The sequence below is a fragment of the Rhea americana genome, unplaced genomic scaffold (assembly GCF_003343005.1).
Source record: "Rhea americana isolate MKP2758 unplaced genomic scaffold, rheAme1 scaffold_52, whole genome shotgun sequence".
NCBI classification, from domain to species: Eukaryota; Metazoa; Chordata; class Aves; order Rheiformes; family Rheidae; genus Rhea; species Rhea americana.
In genome coordinates this window covers 4411973-4433164 of record NW_028186668.1, presented here as the reverse complement: position 1 = coordinate 4433164, position 21192 = coordinate 4411973, and the positions used below count along the sequence as shown (strand labels likewise).

At 37.8% G+C, this 21192-nt stretch overlaps 1 protein-coding gene across 2 annotated transcripts in view; it reads right to left on the bottom strand.

Moving 5' to 3' along the window:
* NAXD (NAD(P)HX dehydratase) overlaps nt 1-20986 on the bottom strand; it is a 49826-nt gene extending 28840 nt beyond the window's left edge. Inside the window, exons 1-6 of one of the 2 annotated variants that reach the window (XR_014897437.1) lie at nt 20367-20986; nt 19055-19426; nt 15675-15825; nt 14332-14377; nt 12694-12782; nt 972-1080 (exon numbers count right to left, since the gene is read on the bottom strand). Coding sequence is in view for 1 of the 2 variants with exons in the window: in XM_085318136.1 (XP_085174262.1) it covers nt 972-1080; nt 12694-12782; nt 14332-14377; nt 15675-15825; nt 19055-19426; nt 20367-20913 (1314 nt within the window). In the remaining variant the exon portion in view is untranslated. The remainder of the gene's footprint in view (nt 1-971; nt 1081-12693; nt 12783-14331; nt 14378-15674; nt 15826-19054; nt 19427-20366) is intronic. The other variant, XM_085318136.1, reaches the window with a different exon arrangement.
* Between the last annotated feature and the right edge of the window lie 206 nt (nt 20987-21192).

The window sequence follows — 21192 nt, the reverse complement described above, 5'->3', positions numbered from 1 at the left end:
CTCTTGCCTTTTCTGCTTTGTAATTTCACTATGTGATCGTCACCATTTCCATAAATTCTATTAATTCCATTTGTCACTATATCACTGATCAATTCAAAACTTTGGAAGGAATTCATTCAGGGGAAGAAAAAAAGAGAGACAATTATGTACAAAATTGAGTAAAACCTGACATTAGTCTGAAATATTTACTTCAAGTGTACAATGATATGTTGGTAGTAACATAAAGTCTTCTAGGTGATGGCTTGTAAGTGCATATTGTTGAGAGTACAGAGCTATCTAAGCTCCTGTTTTCAGCGCCTTACTTAAGCTTGAGTAAAATAGGATTACTTCTTTATCCAGAATAGAAATCTGTAACATTTTATAATCAAGAGCATTATATATTATTGCCAGGGGACAGAGTCTTTGTTCTTTGGTACCTCTACTGACCAAAGCTGTCAAAATAGGGTTCCTAAAATTAGGAACTCAAATTCATATTTAGGTTTTTATATAACAGGTGCTCATCACCTAAGAAAACACAGAGCTCTTTGTCTAGAGATGCCTACATCTATTTCTTAATTAGCAAGTTTCACAATCAGAACAGACACAAACCCAAACAATCATGTGGATGCCAAAACTTCAAGCCTTACTCTGAATTTTAATAGTGAAGACCATGACTAACAGCCATAATTTTCAGTCAACATTATCTGATTTAAAAATTTCCCTCTAAATTATAGTTTCTGCAATAAACGCTAATCACTCATAACAAATAAAAAACAGAAATGTTTCTTTGGGAAGCAGGTGCCAACCAATTATAGAAAAATATTTTATTACAGAGACTCCTTTCAATCATGAAAATATACTGCAACAATTTTATTAAATCTGTTATTTACCAACAAAAATCAAAAACATTAGCTTGATCACATAAAAGATATGAAATCGGTTGWCAACATTCAAAATAAAGACATAGAATAAAATATCAGTATATGCATTACCTTAGCATGCTCAAGCAGAGTATCATTTCTACCTAAGCCGGGTCCTATGACAACTGAGTGCAGTCGTGGTAACCATTTTTCCACCTCATGGACAGCATTGGGACTATCACTAAATAGAATTGAGAAAATAAAGACAAGTTCAAAACTGCTTCATTTTAATATTCACAAAATCTAAGTTCCAGGTCCAAGGTAATAAGCTATCATATTTTCAGTGCCAAGCAATTTTACCTTCCAAATTACCTAAAATTTGTAGTCTAGAAAATATGAAATGATTGTCCAAATAGTTAAATTGCAACATTACTGTTAGCTTATTCCTTACCAGATACCACATAAAAGCCAGGAAATAATTACAAGTATCAACTATGGCTGTTACTAAACAAACAAAAAAACAAGCAAACATGAAACCAACAACTGTTACAATCTGTCACACTTCTCTATGTTCCATTGTACAGATTACAGCTTTTCTTGAAAGAGACCCACCATCTCTCAGGCGTACATTGCAGATTGCTGAAAAGATGCAACTATTTATTACTCTGCATAGTGAAACGATAAATCTACTCATATGCTTTTCTGTCAGTTGCTTCATAAGCATTTCTTCCAACTGAATTACAGCCAAATTGTCCCCACTCCCCAAAAGGCAGCAGAAAAATCAAGTTATTCAGTAAGGATATTATCTGTTTCTAATGCTCAAGGTTTAGGTTTTGCCTACACTGAAAAAATGACTAAATATCTACTGCCAAATATAACTGCTGCAATACAGTACTCAGCAAYTGATCAGAATAGTTTATCTATTTTGTTGTGTAAATAAGTCAGAATATTTGTAAAGTGTTGGACCCAAATGTTAATAATCCTTACCAGCAGTATAGAGGGGAAGTTTAGCCTCCTTTCCCACCTCTGACATAAGTGGATAATAGATGAACACTTTAACTAAAGCCAGCAGGGGAAAAGAGGCTCCCTATTCACTAAGCAAAGAGGTACTGCATGATAGTATTACTTGGAGTATTTTGAGCTTGCAATATTTCAACAAAGCTTTGTTATTGCGGATAAAAGCCTTTGTGTGTTTTTCATAACCAACAGCTGTAATGATGGGACACAGCACTCGGGAACAAGTGCTTAGCTCGGCTCTGGCAGAATCAGCAAATTCCACAACGATTTCTGCAAGTGCAAGGCAGGAGCCAAAAGCTTTTGCAGCTGCACCAGGAGAGGCAGCCCGCTCCAGGCCGCGCGGGGATGCAGCGCCTCGCGCCTGGCAGCGGCCCAGCAGCCCCTCCACCAACACCAGCCGCTTCMGAAATCCCCGGCTGCAGCGGCGCCGGCTCCCCAAAGGCACCGTGCGCYGACACCGCCGAACGGCTCTGTCAAAACACCACTGCAGGGTGGGAGTGATGACCCGCCGCACGGGCATGGGAGACGGCGAGCCACATGACGACGGTCGCGGCCCGGAAGCGGCTCCCCAGCTTAGCAAGCCGAAGTTCAACTTCTATTTGAACAGCACAGCTCCCCCCTTCTCCTTTTAAGCCATGAGGAAACAGTAATAACACGGGAATTTCCATATACCTCATTTCTTTTTCCTCCACAACCACCTATGGCCTGTTTATGATGTAGATACAGGCTGGAAACAAAAATATTCCAAGAAATATTGAAAGCACTGTTAAAAAAAGAAAAAAAAAAGCAAATTCTTTTACACGTAGCAGGTTGAGCTCGTGAAAAACCGCCTGCAAACAAAATTCATATAAAGTATCACCATTTCTGAATGCTGATGACATTTTTATTCATATATTGAAACTGATTCTAGCCGTAGAACAAAAAAGCCTATCTATGGCAAAATTCTACTACACGTCAAAAGGACATTTTACTTTCAGTTAGTAGAAGCCAAACATATTAAACAAGTTAGTGTTACTCTAAACATAAACTAAGAACACAGCCAAGCTGATACTGTAATTTCTCTGTTATTTTTCAAACAGCTCATGAAAACAATCTCACACTAGAAGTTTATTAATTTATTTATATTCAAACTTGAGATAAGGTAATTTTGTCTCCAGCCCAATCAATACTATACACTTTTCAAAACAAAGCCATCTCTTGGGAGACAAATGGTCCAACATTAAGTCACTCCTGCTCACTTTGCCTCCGGTAATAATAAAAGCCTACTGTAGAGCTTTTCATCTTCAAAGCATTTTACAAACATTACGTTTCACATAACTCCTTTGCAATTTCACATCAAGAAGCAACCCAAGGCATATGAAGGGCCAAGAGATTTAAAATCACGATAATGACTATTATAYTGCAAAATCAGCTATAAAAACATGCTGAAAAATAACTGATGGATTTTGATCTTTTATAAAGAAGAAAAAAATACTACCTTAGAGCAGCATCACATCAATTTCATTTTAAGGTACCTGATGTTCAGAACAGCTGTGATTATGCAGATGAGGACACTTTAAAAATTACCCTGCCTCTACGGCTTTTCTGAACGTGGAAGAGGTATCACATCATCTTATGCTCTTAAACACAGACATCAAAGAGTAATATTTTTAAGCTGATAAAGTAAAAATGACCACTATACAACTTTCTTCAGGAAAATAACGCAGGTATATGACCTTGAAGGTTCCTGACCATGAGACTTAGCAAAAGGTAGAAACTCTTCTAGTTTTTACTAATTTTATCTACAAAAATAATATAAACATGTCTAGAAAAGTTTTATGGCACCACACTCAACAGCTCTCTGCCCTGTAAGGCTTCAGAGCAGGATAATGCTCAAGCTACCTCCCAGGAACTGTCCCTAGATCATGATAATTCCTCAGCAGTGGAAGGTGTTTTTTGGGAAAGTCTAGTTAGCATAGGCCAAAACCTTGCCAGGGACCTTTTGAACAACTTAACAGGACAGATAATCATGTTCTGGTATTGGCAATATTCTTTGGCACTGTTTAGTTTATTAGTATGAACATATCCCATATGTATTCCTGTTTTTTGTTAGGTTAAAAACAAAAGAACCCAAAACCTTTTGAGAGATGATCTCCCATAAAATAAGGAACTTCATCCATTAGTCAAAGCAGATCTAACTAAATAAGTCAGTGTACAGAGTGTCTCACAGTGGGGCACATCATCGCAAAGGACCCACAAATGTCCATCCAATAGCCTCCCCGCAAACCGAACAGCACCTACTCTCTGAAATGGTCAGGACAAGTTTTCTGCATGAATTATTGGTGGCTTTACCAAGCTTGTGCCAGACAAAAATCAGTGCACGCTGAAAAAAAATATATAGTTTGCCACTCCCATTATTTTTAGATGGAGAACAGCCTTGGTTTGGTTTCAGTGCTTATGGCCATTATTGCTGGATCCAGTATTGCATACTCTTGTTTCTACTGGTTATCTTAATGTACAACCTCACAGTCTCTTAGAATATCTTTTACTTTTGAGGAGCTAACAAAAAAAATAAAAATTTTATGCCACGCTTCTTGTTCTTCAAGGCACTTCTATATTTCACTATCACACAATAAAAAATGATATAAAAACACAGTTTTATAGAATTTCATCTTAATGAAAGCTGGATGTAATGAGCTTTCCAAAGACAACAGAGAGTCTGAAACAAGATGGTGACTATTGCCCTAAGAGCACACCTTACAGATCAGCCTGTAATAGGTATTTGATAGCTGCCGTTAGTTTGAAAGTCARCTATTCTAAGCCATCCAGAGTTGGAAGACTGGATGAGTCTGGAAGAGTTGAAATCAGCATAGGAATAACTAGGAGCTGTAGAAATGGTAGATAACCAACCAGGGATGACAGCAAAGACAGGAGGCAGCAGGATGACAGCTCTYCATGTTTGTTTTAGGCTGAGTTGTAACCATCTTAGTTGAGAGATTTGGTTTGGACTTCACAAAATAACTGTCAGTGGGACCTCCTGCTATGAAATGAAACAGGTAACACAAATAAGACTGCTCTCACCTGATCAACTATAATTCTCCGAACTAGAGCATATTTTTYAAATTCTGCTCATTATCAGTGCACACTAGGAGTGACTGAGGCAACTCCAAATGCATTAAAATGTATCATTGCACAGGTTGGTTATGTAAACTCAGCTACTTTAAGTGGGCAGTTTTGAAAGTCAACCTAGAGTCTTATCTTCAAAGATGGGGAAAAAGCCTCTGATGTGAGGATGAAAGAGTTTTGGTTTTGTTTGTCCAAGCACTGTAGGTAATTATATTAATGCGAATTAAATGTTAGACCTGCTGACATTTAGATTCTGTCATGTTATACAGTACATCAAAAGAGCAAAAGACAGCACATAATGTGTAGTTCTAGAATTTAAGTAGTTATCTCAGAAAGCTAATTATTAACTACTGTGGTAAAACATGGTTGAGGTCATTATTGGAAACCAAGTAAATAAGATAGGAAGAGAGATTATTGTGGACAGRTTAGGTCAAAAGAATTAAAGGCAAAGCTAAATGATGCAAAAAATATTTGAACATTAAATTAAGATATATTTCATAACTATATATATATATATGCACACACACACATATATATACACATATATGTACAGAAAGAGAGAATGGCTATATTTGTCAAATATGCAAATCATCATTCTTGTAAATTAACTCCAAATTTCCAGAAGCCTAAAGTCTTCAGAAAGCAGCACCTTTCAGCCCCACGAACAGAACTAGAAATAATGACTTATTCTAGAAATCTCCGATTCCATTATCAACTCATGGGTCTCCTATCGAGCATGTCAGACAAACCAAATCTCAATGACAACACTGGCATGCAGTTGGTTGGACGCTATTAATGACATARAAAGAGACATTTGGTAAATTAAGATTAGTGTATTAAAAATAACAAAAAGAAAGTTTGGAAGGCAAAATGGGTATTTTCRTCTATAGGGCTGCTGACTGATCCTTACATAGAGTTTAATCTCAAAAGCTAGTATGACAATCATTTTTCTGCTATAATCTGACTAAATGCTGGAGAGAAAAATGAAAGAAAAGGAAAGACCTTAAGGAGGAAAAGATTTAATAATATTAAAATTAAGTGTAACCTGTCAGAAAGTGAACCTGTTAGACTTCATCTGAAGATTAACACAGCAGCAAGAGCAGCAACCCAGCAGCCAGGAAGTCTAAGCCAGGCCTAAAAGCACTGATGTTGCAAGTTCATTGGAAGAGAGTGTTCTTAATACGCAGATACCACAGTCTTTACTTGCTCAGTGTTCTAACTTGAAGGTAGCAAGAACACAGATGATCTATCTAGGTATTAGTTTGGAAAAAATACGTATTAGACATCTGTAATAATGACAACAAGGCCTGAAATGTTATTTCACAGCTGCTACTTGGACACTAAAGCCACTCATTTAGGTATAGGATCTTCTGTTTCACTAGGCATTGGGCAGGGATATTGTTAACACGCTACAGGCATCAGAGCCAACAACAGCTTCCTCAATAATCAACTCAAATACATTATACAAATGCAATCACCTCTCTTATGCAGAGCAGAGCCTCAAACTGCCTGTGAGAAAGAACCCCAAAGGAGAAGATATCGCTCAAATCTGTTTCCTGAGACTTCTCATACAGACATGACAACAGCACTCAAAGACAACTCCATCCAACTTTGTAAAGATCCCACAAGTATCAACAAAACAGTTTCATAGTATGCATTTAGAGATACCCAAATCTTCAAAGCAGTTACAGTATGTTTTGATCTCAATCACATTACCAAYGTGTATCATGACAACCCTCCCAAAAGAATAGTGATAACCAAATGTCCTTACTCAGTTGCTTTCATATTCTCCAGAGTTCATGGAAGAGGTCTATCTTGATCTATTAATATTTCCTATAAACTGAGTTGATAATTAGAATCTGTCAAATGTTTCTTCCAAATGAACTGCCATCAAACAAAAACGACGATTTTTAAAAGTGTTAAAATAAAGTTGAAAGGACAATGTAATTCAGAATGAAATATGGATATAAGTGACTTAAAATGTCCCTGAAAAACTATTACAGATTATTTTTTAATGTTAAATCTGATAAAGCAATGAACTTTTAAATTTCATTGGTATCACTCTCTAGATTACATTTGAGTCTTAAGAAACATGATAGTTGAATCAGTATGCAAAAGACAAGTACTTCAAATCAGCTTTCGACACATGAGAACACAGAACAAGTCTCAGTCTAAGTATCTGTTTTGCTAATTGTCAGCTGAAAAAAAGGAATGAGACCCTAAAAGCTTCAGGGAAAAAAAAATCACAGATTTCAGGCTCAAACTCTAAGATTAAATATCACAGAAATCTAATGCTAGCGCCAAATCACAGCAGTTTGACGAGCGTTCAGAAAGATGAATTTGGCCAGGACCTAACAGGAGTGCMATGTTTCTATACCTGTATACTTCCCTTTCCATCCTACCAGAAAGCGGCAAGGACAGAATCATTCTTCRCAGTGAGGCCAAAATGTTTTGCTACAACTCCCATTTTGAGGGGGTGATAAACCACACCTGTTAGTATCACCTGGGATAAGGATCCCTGAAACAATAGGAAGAAAGAGGCTATGATATAGGGTGATTATACCTCCTTTCCTTGATTCACTCAGCAGCATAAYACAAAGAAACAGCAGCTTTTTCCAAGAAAGCTAGATCCAGAAAACAGGTCTGTAACAACTGTTGTCCAAGGCACTGAATGACATGAATAGAAACAGTTTAAGTATACTCCTCTGAGTCAATACATGCAAACTGACTTTTATGTCTCCCTAAGTACTCAGGRAAAGAACTTTGATTCCGAGCTAGGCTGCTGACTAAGAGAGGTTTTGGAGAAACATCACAAMATCTTGACTTGCTTCTTCACTGCAGGTATAATAAGGACCTAGCAACCAAGTCACTGGGGGGGGGGGGGCATGTTTTTGGTGATCAGAGTAACCTGAGCTTTACTCCTTGATTTTGCCTGGCAACAAGAATTTTTGCACCAGCAAGAATTTCCCACAGCTGATCCAGAAGAGGGAAGTTAGTTCCAGGTTATGCAGAAGTGTTTAATAGCTACCCTTAACTAACACAGCCGAAAGGTATAAGCTTCTTCCCTCCATGGACTCATGTTTTTGAATCTCCTCTCCATACATCAAATTACAAAGGGTCAAAAGCATAAAATTRTTCCTAGACTTTTGCACTAATTAGAAGTGCTCGGGTAATTTATCAGGACCTTGCTATCCATGATTCACATTTATGATTTTCTCAAATTAYCAGGAAGTAGACAAAATTAGACAGAACTAGGTAAAATATGTTTCAGTATCCCCAATCTAAGCTGTGCTTCTTCATTAATAGTAACTAGCCTCAACATACAGACCAGCTYGATGCAAGTTTTCTCCTTAATCATTTTTAGGATCAATCTTGAACCTAGTAGAGTAAAGAGAACTAATCCTTTTWTAAACCCAAAGTAATAGTTGAACTTTGGGATTAACTAAAATACTTTCAGTAATACTGGCAATCTTTCCTAGTTTATACAGACCCATTACTATGACTAGCTGGGAGATCTGTATCTAGTTCAAGGATAGGGGTTTTTTGGAGACAAAATGGACAAATTACAGGACTTAAGGACCACAGCAAATYCATGATCTGACATCTCAATCTGCTTCTCTGATAAATTATAGAAATCAATAAATATATAGACTACCRACATTACAAATAAATTATTTGTACAAACTGAAGCACAGAAGTTCCACCTAAATATGAGAAAGAACTTCTTCACTGTGAGAGTGACWGAGCACTGGCACAGGTTGCCCAGAGAGGTTGTGGAGTCTCCTTCTCTGGAGATACTCGAAACCYGCCTGGATGTGACCCTGTCTAACACGCTCTAGGTGACCCTGCCTGAGCAGGGGGGTTGGACTAGATGATCTCCAGAGGTMCCTTCCAACCTCAACCATTCTGTGATCTGCCAATCAGAAGTGGGACACTCAGTATATTTCTTCATCTCTCTATGTCTACAGAGAAAAGCAAACAGTAAGATCATGATAAGTGGAGATCTAACAGAAAAGATTATTCTCTCTTCATTTAAAATGTTGCCAACTGGGTTCAGATAGCACATTTAATTTTGTGATCAAGGGCCCATGAAGGTAGGATAAGCCAATCCAAGATACATATTCAAGAAGCCTATTCAACCTGTCCTGAGCCAGGGCATACACATGAGGGATATAAACATTCTTGAAAACRGTTTTCTATGAAGTTTGAAACACTAATGCAAAAAAGTGTGTACAAATCTATAACAGAAATCCACACAATGTCTGCAACAACATTCAGTTCCTGCATTTTAACATGTTTATTTTGTCTGTATTTATGTAGAGTTTACAGTAAAAGCATGTTAACAGAGAAAACAGAAAAATGTAGCACAAAATGGAGGTGGTAGTGATGAAAGCAAGCTAATTATGAGCAAGACTCAGTATATTCCACTACTCAAAACATACCAACTTACGCACTATGTACTTTTAAGTTGTTCACAAGAAACCTTTAGTCATCAAAAACATCAAATAGGTTAGTTAATGCGTACTTTTAGGTTGTTCACAAAAAAACCTTAGTCAGCAAAAATAYTGAATAGGTTAGTAAATAGCTGGTTAACTTTTAATTACTACTTTATTAATACCAAGTCATYGCTGAAAGTGCAATTATATATTTGACAGAATCCCTGGATAAGAAGGAAAACCTACTACTGATAATATTGACTATCTATGGTTCCTAGAAAATTAAYCATTATTCAACTCAGGTGGTGAGTACACACAGTCAGGTGTAAAAACTCCATCTTTCCAGATCCCAGGCTGCAATTCACAGTTCTGGTTCCTCTACCTTTAATCACAGGAACAGAGAATGAAGTCACAAGATAAAAAGTAGAAACACAGAACCCTGTGTTATGGGCATCACTAGTATGAGATGTTACACTAAAAAATAATTGCAGACTGATCTGCAGCTTGGGACACACGGAATTCCCCTTAACACTTAAAACTGCACAAGATGGATGCCCATTTTCATAACTGTCCTTCTGCAATCCTAAGCAATCCTTCTCACATAGCATACTTCACATCCTTGAAGCGACAGAGGTTTGCCAAGAACCTGAGACTCAACAGCCCAACTTCTAGCTCTCACCTACCTCCTCTAATCATGCCATCACAGACAGTCTAAATGCACAGGCAGCTCTAATGAGCCAGAAGAGCCCCAGTGTTCAGGAGGCAGCAAGAAAAAGAAAAAATGTTCTTTTCTTAAGGTGATCCCCCTTGAGGTGAAAACAGTGCTGAAAGGTAGCTGCAGCCAAATTGCAGGGAAGAAGATAAAATGTCAGACTCCTGGCTGTACAAAATGGCAGTTGAACCTTGGCAAAATGCCACATTGTTACAACAGCGAATTGTGAAGTACACATAAGGCCATAATTATGATTAGCATAATAAGAGAGTGGTACAACAGCTACCTAGTTACTCTGAAGGGTCACAGAGAAATTAGAACCAAGCTAAGTTTTTAGGAGGGACACAAAAGAAAACAATGACGTAGCTCAGTGGTTTTTACCRGGAGCTTCTTCCATGCATGAAGTGTGGCCTGGAAACTACAAAGACTGTTTGAGAGACCAGGCTTTGAACCAAGAATGGCTGGCAATACTAACAAAACTCAAACCGCCCCTTAATATATAAAAGATCAAGTGAAAAAATGTGAGAACGGGATATAGAGGATCTTACAAAAAAAATAGGCTGCTTGTGTAAATTTGAATAAAACCTAGGTTCAACACAATCAGTCAAGATTTCTTTCTTTCTAACTAGATAAGAGCATTTTCTCTTCACCTCAAATGAAGCAAAGAAGAGAAGAAAATGTGAGGAAGTTTAACAAGTAAACGTGAACATTTAAATTATTGCATTTTTTCATTTTGAATGTCATATAAAAATATTTAAAGAACCATTGATTCACAAAATTAGACAACTGTCTGGGTGAAATTAATCAGAGTTGTAATAAAAGTATTAGACATCATCATCAAGTTTCAGACCTAAAGCTATATGGCCATGAATATAGATATCTATATTTCAATGTACTTTGTCCATCTGCAAGAATTTAAAGACAGAGGTGCAGTTTAAACTCAAAAGTCCTTGGCATATAGAAGGGTTAAAATTGTCATTAAAATCTGAATTACACAGAAGACACTAACTAAGAATCTTCACGGAAAAGATACCCTAATTTAGTAAAAATCTGCTCTTCTATGAATACAAATCTTCCTGTTTACACACTGCTGCCTCCTTTTCTGATTATGCTTCTTTTCATACTCCAATTAATCTTTTCCTTTACCACAGGTATCAAGAACCCTGCATACAGAAAACATGCTTCTTTCCGAGCAAGATCAATCCTTCCCACAAAACGCAGCCATATGCAGTGTCCTGAGTGTCACTCACCACAACTTAAGTTACAAGCTAATAGAGCCACATTAAGATTCTCCATCTCATTTGTTATTGCATAGCATCAAGTAGAATGGCTCCTAAATCTGCAACCCCAGCTAAGGATCTGCCTTTTGGATTTTAGAGGCTAATGCAACCAGACTTGTAAAAATGTCTATCCCCCCCCCCTTTTAAACATTTTTCCCTGTCTAAAACTCACAGAGCCATGACATTTTTCTTTCTTCAGAAGAAACAAAACAAAAAACAATCCTTGACATACATCTTTTTAACTGACTTACTTCTAAGCACCTACACAGATAGGAAYGAAACCCACCTTTGGAATGTAGTAAAATTACAGCCTTCAACCATAGGTGTCCCCATAAAGGAGATCATTTTCTTCTTCTCAGACACCAAAATACTTCTACTGTCATAAATCTTTCTTGACAGCAATATCTGATATGCGTGCTTTTAAATTATGTTTTTTCTAGTTTAATCATGGCTTTGCTACATACACCAGTAGACCAAAACATGCATCAGTACAGGCTTAGCTCAYGAACATGTCTCTAAGGCTCACATCTCAGTTCCCATCTACAGTGCTCATCATAAAGCACCGCAACACCTAACTGGAACAATTTATCTTGTAAAAGTTCACCAATCAGTGACACATTTCAGAACAACAACAACAAAAAAAACCAGTCAAGCGCACACAGATTTTTCCAGTTAGGACTATGGCTTATTAAACTTTTAATTTTTTTTTTTTCTTAACAAACTTTATATAATAACATGCATTTATTCCCAGCAATAGCTGTGTATCCAATGCAACTCTTGTACACACTTATAAAGAAAAATGAGAATTAATATCTCTCCTGGTAACTTCACATAGATGACTATACATAAAACAACAGGAAGAAAAAGATACATTACTGTTATTACTAGCATTAAAGACATGAGAGAACTGGGACATATTCTATTTGGCTTTTCAAATGCAGATCCTAAAATGCTGACTTGTAGCGAGYCCTAGTTCTCGATTTTGCTACTGTCCTCATCTAAATGCATTACAGTCACAAAAAAAAAATATGTCAGCAAGTGGGGGTTAGCAAGATCTTTGGTTTTTTTTTTTTTTTTTAATTCGTGGTTTGGTACTAATGAAAAAAAACCTCTCACAACTGGCTGTTCTGTATCTATGTTCAACTGTTTTTAACAAAAGGACAGAAACAGTAATTTTTGTAATTTCTGTCTCACCCATCTTGCAACTCCAGAAAAGAAATAATGCAAACAGATCAACTGTGAGACTGAAATGTTAAAACTAGCAATCCTGACTTACTCATTTAGACAAAAGGAAAGTCACTTACAGAACTGGATGAACAATCAGCTCTGGACTATATGATTTAATTACAGTTGCTGCRTCTTTGGTACAAAAAACGTGGGATAAATCTGCACCCTAAAAAAGAAAATTTGCAAAGAGAATTATGAAACTTACAGTTAATAATGACATAATAATTTCAAAGTTTATTCACTGAACAGCTGAATTCCTATTTGTTAATAGTTAAAGCAAACTTAATTATCTTTTCCATTTTGGCTTAGCCTGTCATACAATGGTTTGGAGAGAGTTAAAAGCATTTTCTCTAACTTTCAACATAAACTTTCTCTTTTTTTCTTTTCTTTCTTTTTTGTTTAGTGATAGGGTGTCTAAAAATGTAGATCTTGATCCTTTTACTCAATAGAGAAATATTTCAGATGAACAAAGACTAAAGTATCACACGAGAAAAAAGACAAAAGAACATAGTTGAACAAGAGACAAGCAACATTAGATAARAAAAATAATACTGTAACAGATTTGTAGACTATAGATATGACAATCTATGATGATTTTTCCTTTTTACTCAAGGGGCCAAACTGGTACCAGATGAAGGCTGGCACAATTTTGCCAACTCCTCTTCAGTTAAATAAATATTAAAGCTGAGGAGTTTAGCTACAAGAGTTCCTTATTAGCTCTGAAAATCACAAGTACACACAAAATTATATAAGCAGAGATTAGAAAAGCTGATTTCATATCTGTATTACATGCTAAAATTCCCAAGATTAAGGAAAGCATCTCCTCTGCTTTATCACTTCATATAATTTAAAATTTGAAACTACTAAGCAATTCAGAGATTTGACCCTGCAACTCTTTATGTGAAGATGTAATGGGCAAAGAGAAAGCAACTTCAATGTACTACTGTATTTGCATATGGTAAACAAAAAACGGAGTGGCCTTAGTATCTTATAAGAATTATTAAATCATCTTCTCCCAATGCTAAGAGACTGCATCTAGAGGTGCAAAATTTCTAGAAGTAAAAGAAAAAATTGGGAGGCAAGGGGAAGTACCTGGATTGGTTATCCACTTACTGAAAYAAATCTTCAAAAAGGAAAATATACATAATAAACAAGAAGGACTGATACACACAGAGTACTGGTAAGTATATATATTATGTAAGCAAGACTCATTTACATTTACATAATCATAATTGTATTTAGTTCTACTGTTGGAGATGGGAATGTATGCACTAAATATATTTTAGCCACTTAATGTATCATTAATATAAGGAAGTTCATACTTACAAGRAAAAAAAAAGCTTGCAAAATACTTCTGCTGAAAATTACAATGTATACAAAGTATGCTATTAAATGATTATGCTAAATTCAACATACAAGTTTTAGAGTTAYGGCATGTAACAACTTTACAAGCTCATAACTAAGTTTTGAAGGAAAATTACTTCAATTTATGTACTTATCAGGTGAGAACAAAATTCTAAATAASTGACTACAACACTGAAAATGTAAAGAGCTTTTATTGTTCACTTTTGCAGAAAATATTTTATGAAAATTTTGAAAGTTCCTACCCAAGTCTCCGAGTAGATAGTTTTCTCTCTGAAATCTTCAATTTTTGACATAATTATATTTCTAATTTTACTTTAAACTGGAAAGTATGTACAAAGCAGAACACGTACCACTTTGAGAGCTGTAATTGCAGCAAAATAYGGTGCTCCTGTGTATCTAGAATGAAATACAATGTAGGTTAGGAAATACAGTCATAAGGTTAGCTAATTTGGAAATTCTCAAATTCAAGAGCAGATTAAAAAAAGGCTCTCTCCTTTGTTTGCTGTAAAACACAGATACAATCCTGCTACACTGAAACCAATTGCAAACCTTGGTTTGATTTCAAAGGAGCCAGGATTTCAACTTAGCCACCTGATCCCTTGATAGAAATATTTATAAAGAACATGCTATAAAAAAGTAAACTCTTCTCAGACAATCAGCTTAAAAGTCTGGAAACAAAAAACAAAACAAAACAATAGTTTGAACACTGTTTACAAGCCAAGTCTGGGATCCATGACCTGAATCAATCCCATCTGATTTTAGGTACTTAATTAGAGTGCCTAAACTGTGATTCTAGTTGCCCTAAATTCTCTCTGAAAGACCAAAAAGGAAGATATGGGCAGAATACCCTCCACCTCCAGAGGTATCTACTTCTGCCAAGAGGTAAGAGCTTGGGCCCAGGAGACCAGGAGGAAAACTAATTCCTGGCCAATCATCCTAGGATATTCCAGACACAACATAGCACATTTTTGCTCCTTATGGAATGTTTATTATTAGCCAACTTCTTTTACAGGAAAAAGATGCTAACTCTATTTTGAAAAGGGAAATAGAAAAACAGGAACATTTAGTCATTCATTCACAATTTTGAGCAGATTACCAAACATGGCCAAGAAATAGAATCTAGGCTATTTTATTTCTAGGTCAGCACTGCATTTAACTGCCTTACACTGTATTTCTTTTTTTCTAAAAACAGATATTTCTGTTACTTCAGAACATAAAGAAAGATACTTTTATATGCTAATAAACACCACAATGCATCAACATAAAAAGCATGCAGTAAGAAAATACCGCCTCTCTGGCTTAAGAGACCCAGCTCTCATGATATCAAAATAAAACAAAGATTATCCTACAGCAGGTATGCCACACTCTGTTCACTTACTTCTATAAGCTCATCACACTATGGGAAAAGACATTAACACTGAAAGTAGAGAGAGTTAGGGTCATCAGAAAAGACAAAGACAGACATAGACACAAACAYTGATATTCTATGTTTCAACCAGGTTCACTAGCAAAATTGTCGCTATCTTGGGACAACATACTATTTTACCAACATCCACAATTATGATGATGCACTAGTAAAGTTCTCTGAAAAATATCCGTTATTTTAAATGCAGGGTGAATTTAAATGGCTTTGACAAGCAGTAATGACACACTCAAACTCTCTCAACAACACTCTGAATTCTATTTAACTTACTCTTGACATCCTCCAACAATGCCTATGCGTCCATCTTGACCTTTATGCCTTTTTCCTGTTAGAGGAGGGATAACGTTGCGCACCAACTGAAAAATATTCTCCATATCCTTTAGAGTGTGTGTTTTGTGCAGTGAAAAAGATCTCTCTATAACTGAAAAAGAAGAAAGTATTGCATTAAAATATGTTCTTTCTTAAACTAGCATTTTTTAGGCAATCAAATGTCAACGAAAACACTTGAAGATAGACGAAATGACACACTTCTAAGAACATACGCTTTATCACTTAAAAGCCTTAAAAACACTGAATTACTAGGAAAGTTGATCAGTTTTAAAATTAATTTAGGGTCTGATGCAGAAAACACTCCCACTGACTGCTCACAGTCCTAATTTAAGGCTTAGGCTGAAAAAGAAAGAARCAGCCCAGAATAGTTATATGGACTTTTTGTAACTAGAAATACCTTTTTAGTTCAATTTGAAATCACTTCCACAATTAAGCTTAACTGAAATAGGTACACTTAGCAAGACTAAATGCATCCAGACAGGGAACAAGTACGGAATAGCTAAAAGCACATTTTAAGTTTATACCCTACCTTATTTTTACTTCCCCTTAAAGACCTCCACATCTTAGCAGAATCAGGGCCTATCTCACTGTTTTTTATTTTGGCAGGTGGTTATAAAGCATAATGAAAGTATTTCTGTAAAACTATAACCACATGCACTAGATGCAACATTACAAAAACCACATAAACAATTTTTAGCTATAATTCAACTACAGATCTCTATTATAAAGTTATATTTCAAGCTATTTTAAAACAACTGCAGATTCAGATTACTGGTTCAAAAGACTACAAAAATTTAGAAGGWCGTATTTTAACGGTTACAACTACAGAGATTTAAAAGGCAGTTACCTAAGAATGGGACAAATTTGAAGATTAGTATCTTACATCAATGATGTATTAATTAGAAAWTGCAATAAATTTACTACAAAAAAATCCTTTTATTTCAACAAAACTCATTAATTGTAATGATTCTGTTTAGAAAAGTGGTTTGAATGTTAATATTCAACTCTTAAACTGTAGTCATGCTCCCTTTTCTTTTTCAGATTTTCTAAAAATCTTTTGATGAGCTGCTAAATATAGAATTATGTAAAAAATAAACCCCACAATATCCCTTTTCAGTTGTGTAAGACTCAGTAACCCTCTCCCCCCACCACCAAATCTAGAGAGGAAAAAAAGAAGAGGAAAAACAATTCCAAAAATCTTGGATATAATAAATAAAAAGAGGCAATCAACAAAAAAGCTCCTCATCTGAGCAATGTCAACAGAAAGCAACTTTTTCTCCATCCTCCACAGAATCTAACCCTAAACCAGACACACTAATCTTCAATAATAAAATGTCTTAATGCTCAATAATGATAAATACTTCTGGCTGATCTTTTGCTTTTAAAAATCCTTCTATAATACAGGCATTCCACTCCTATTGAGATAAAAAAAAAATGGAATAAGGCCAAAATAGCATTGCAGTCATCCAGAGTAGAACAAAACACTCATCTGCTCTGGAAATAGGGCAGATTATTTTCCTTAACCCACACTTCCCACATTCCCTGGTTTTCAACTACACAAAAAATAAACATCTCATACACCTCACAAGCCTTAAAGTGCAACTGCACTTAAGACAGACATCTGTTTCTTTGTTGCTGGATTTTGTTCATTTGAACATATAAAGTGATCATACAAAAAACAGAAAGAAAACGGAGAATTATGCGGAACAGAATTCTAAATAGACCCCCACTTACCTACAGAAACACTGAGGCATATTTAGCTATCAACAACTGATATCCTAATTCCTTAACAAAAAAATGTGTTGCTAGAAGTATCATTTTTTACGCTTAATTACAAACTCTTTGTTAATCCTTCACCAGTCAGAAGATTAGAAGCCTGAGTTTTTCTTACTACAGTTAAATATATATAATGTATTTTTGCACAGTGTGGTAACTGTGCACCTGTATGACAAAATACAGCAAGAGAAACTAAATCTTAGTTGCAAGCCCTTACAGATAATAAAACTCTTTCAACTTTTAGTACAAAACTTTAGTACAAAGTCTTTTGACATCAAAGAACTACAGACTGGCTAACCAAACAAGAAGATGCACAAGTCAGTTAGTTAACCTAAACCTTTACAGGCCTAAAAATTCACTCTACTTATCAATTTTAAGGGAAACTCAAGAGTACTTAATGTAGAACTGAAAAAGTCCTGAGATCCTTTCAGGAATCAGAGAGTGCCTTTTACGGTCTGATACATAGGAATATTATGCAACGTTGCATGCAGGCTTTTTTTTTTTTTTTTTGAACCACACCAATTCTTTTAATGCAACATGAAATTCAGAATTCCACACTAATTCTTTTAATGCAACATGAAATTCAGAATTAAAACAGAATAAGACTTGTCTCACTTCAACATGGCAGGCTATAACCATCAAGCCTTGCGTAGACTCTGGTTTCAGCACTCACAGAGTACCCCAAGTTCAGCTCTTGCCCATTCAGTCTAGCTTCACGTACAAATAGATAAGTAACACAGAACCAGAGAAGCCGAGAACTCTGTTAAGGAACGCTAATATCTGATTATCAGCTTCAGGCCCACACATAATATACAGAAGAAAAAGTCTGTGCATAAATACCAATTCTAGAGCTCTTTGGGTTTTGTTTTTTCCCCCTCCAGAATAAATTCAGACCACCCAAAAATAAAGAATTTATAAATGAACTGGTAAAGAATAAAAATATATCCAAATATTTCCTCTTACACTATGCCTACTAAAGTAATATGATATATAATCAAAAGATGAGATTCAGAATTTTCATGTAAAGAAATTTATTTTAAAGAAGCTTGTTTTTAACATGTGACTTACTTCAGTGTAGGCAAAATTCCACTCTTTTCCCAATCCTGAAAAAACATATGCACATCCTTAACTTCACATACTGAGTTAGGCCTGTTAACTTCAATAGCAGCAGAATTTCTGCTACAAGATATCTAATGTTTCCAGGTCACATTTTCAGCAAATGTTCTACTTGCCTTTTATATATAAAACTTCTCCTAACGTCTGTTTACAGACATGAATGTGCAGAGAACTCCCCAGTGTTTATAGGGTACTTTCAAAAGTGTTATTTCACTCATTAAGGTTTGTTGTAACTAATAGATCTATATTAAATAATCAGTACAATGGTATGAATGACATTTTAATTTCATTTTACATCAGACAGACACCTTCACCACAATATTAAATAATTCCAACTACCTTTTATTTTCAAAAGCTACTTACTACCAGAGCTTTCACATAGAACTTTAAAAAAAAAAAGCTTTTATTTATGCTATAGAAGGAAGTACCTATCGGTGGAGAAAGTGCTGCTGCCATAGCATTATAATTAAAGTTATCCCCATATGAACGATGGTTTGCTCTCTGAGGTGGACTTGTTGGTATAGATTGTGACCTCTGTGATACTGTAGAAGAAATTCCTGCCAACATCTGTCCCAACATTTGTAACATCTGGAGCTCTCGAGCATGCTCAGCTTCACGACGCTTGTCCTCAATTTTGAGCCTCTGCTCTTCATATTTGTAAAATTTCTCTTCTGTATCCACACTCTGCTGCAGGAACTTTTCCATCATTTTATCCAATGTTAAATTTGCATGGCGTTTTTTTGATCTTTTGGGCTGATTGAGAGGTGGAGCAATAGTCGGAGCACTGATTTCTTTAAAGCCTAAAAGAAGAGGAGAYAGAATTATTTTTCTGAAGTGCGAAGAAGAAAGTAGCAAAAAATCTCTGTATGAGATACGGGCCTAATGCATCACAAAGCTACTCTCTTTCAATGGGAAGTGCAATTATTTCAGACATTTTTTACTTTAAGTGCCAGTACTGACACAAGCTTCAACAAAGTTACAAAGGTAACACAAAAACAACACAGAGGCATCTTTTAATTGTTGTAGTACTAAACTTTAACAATGGGAGTCCCTTTGATCTTCTAAAAAGGTTTAAGTGAAGGCTATTAAATAGCATAGCCTCGTTTGTGTATTGCAGGTAATTACATTAATCTAAATTGAGTTTCAGTCTGTTGGCATTCTGGATTTGCATTTCAAAAGAACACTAGTGTAAACAACTCTTTGATGGGTTTTATGCGTAAAAAGGCAGCTGGTTAAACGTCAACCAATTGGCTGATTCCTCAGTGATGTCAACTTCTGAAGACAGGTTCACGTTTGGGTTAAAAACACAGTATTAGTCTAGATTTAAAACAAACATGTAACACTGCTCCCCCATCTCCACAACGCATATGGGACTGAGGGTGAAGACCAAGCAAGGCTTTATCTAGGCACTTGTGTCTGCAAGCATGCTGAAGTTAGAAACAGCGTTTTTGAAACGACTCCAGCAATTAATGCATAAACGCTGTCCCCTAGCTTGGTGGCCCACCCACAACACGAAGCAGATTTTTCTAGGTTTTCCCATCAGCAGCGTGCCGACCGGCAAAACTGCATGTAACCCGAAAGCGGGCAGAAAAACAGCAACAACAAAACCCCTCGGCGAGCAGGGCGCCGGCTCCCCTACGCGGGCAGCCCCCGGCTCTACCCCTGCGCCAGGGTTTCCCACCGACGGACGCCAGCTGCCGCCCCCGCCGCGCCGAGGGGGCGACGCCGCGAGCTACTCACCGTCGGCGGGCGGCACGGGGATGGCGAAGGGCAGGCACTCCACCTTGATGGGCTGCTCGGCGTAGGAGGAGCACTCGCCCGAGTCCTCGGTGAAGTTGTCGCGGGGGGAGCCGAGCGCGGCGTCCTCGTCCAGCTCGGCGTCGGCGTCGCGGCTGCGGCGCGGCGTGCCCGGCGTGGGCGGCGCGGCGGGCGGCGCGCCGTCGGCGGGCGCCGCCAGCGGCTCCGCGGCGCCGTCGGGGCCCCCGCGGCAGCTGAGGATCCGGTCCATCTCGTCGTAGTACTTGCAGATCTTGCGGGCGTGCCCGTTTTTCTTCAGCCCGTCCCGGGCCTGGTAGTACTGGCGCTTGAGGCCCTTGATGCGGATGCGGCACTGCTCCGGGGTGCGCTCGAAGCCCAGCTCGGCCAGGCGGCAGGCCACGTCCCGGTACACATGGCTGTTGCGAAAGTTGCCGTCCAGCGCCGACTGCACGTCCGCCTCGCCCCAGATCTCCAGCAGCGCCCGCGTCTCCAGGTCCGACCAGAGGAAGCCCCGCGTGTTCGTGATCATCCTTGGCCGGCCGGGGTCACTGCAATGGCCGCGCACCGGGGAGAGCGAGGGGAGGAGGGACGGAGCGGGAAGGAGGGAGGGCGGCGGGGGAGCGGGGAGCGCCTCAGCCCGCCCGGAGCCGCCGGCGCAGGGCGGCGGCTCCGCTCAACTTCGGCGGAGCGGCGGCGAGAGGCGGCGCTGCCCGGCCGCTCCCGCGGCGGCGGCGGCGGCGGGAGCGAGCGGCCGCGGTAAGGCGGAGGGGGCGCGTCCCGCGGCACCGCCGTGTTTCCCGGCCCTTTG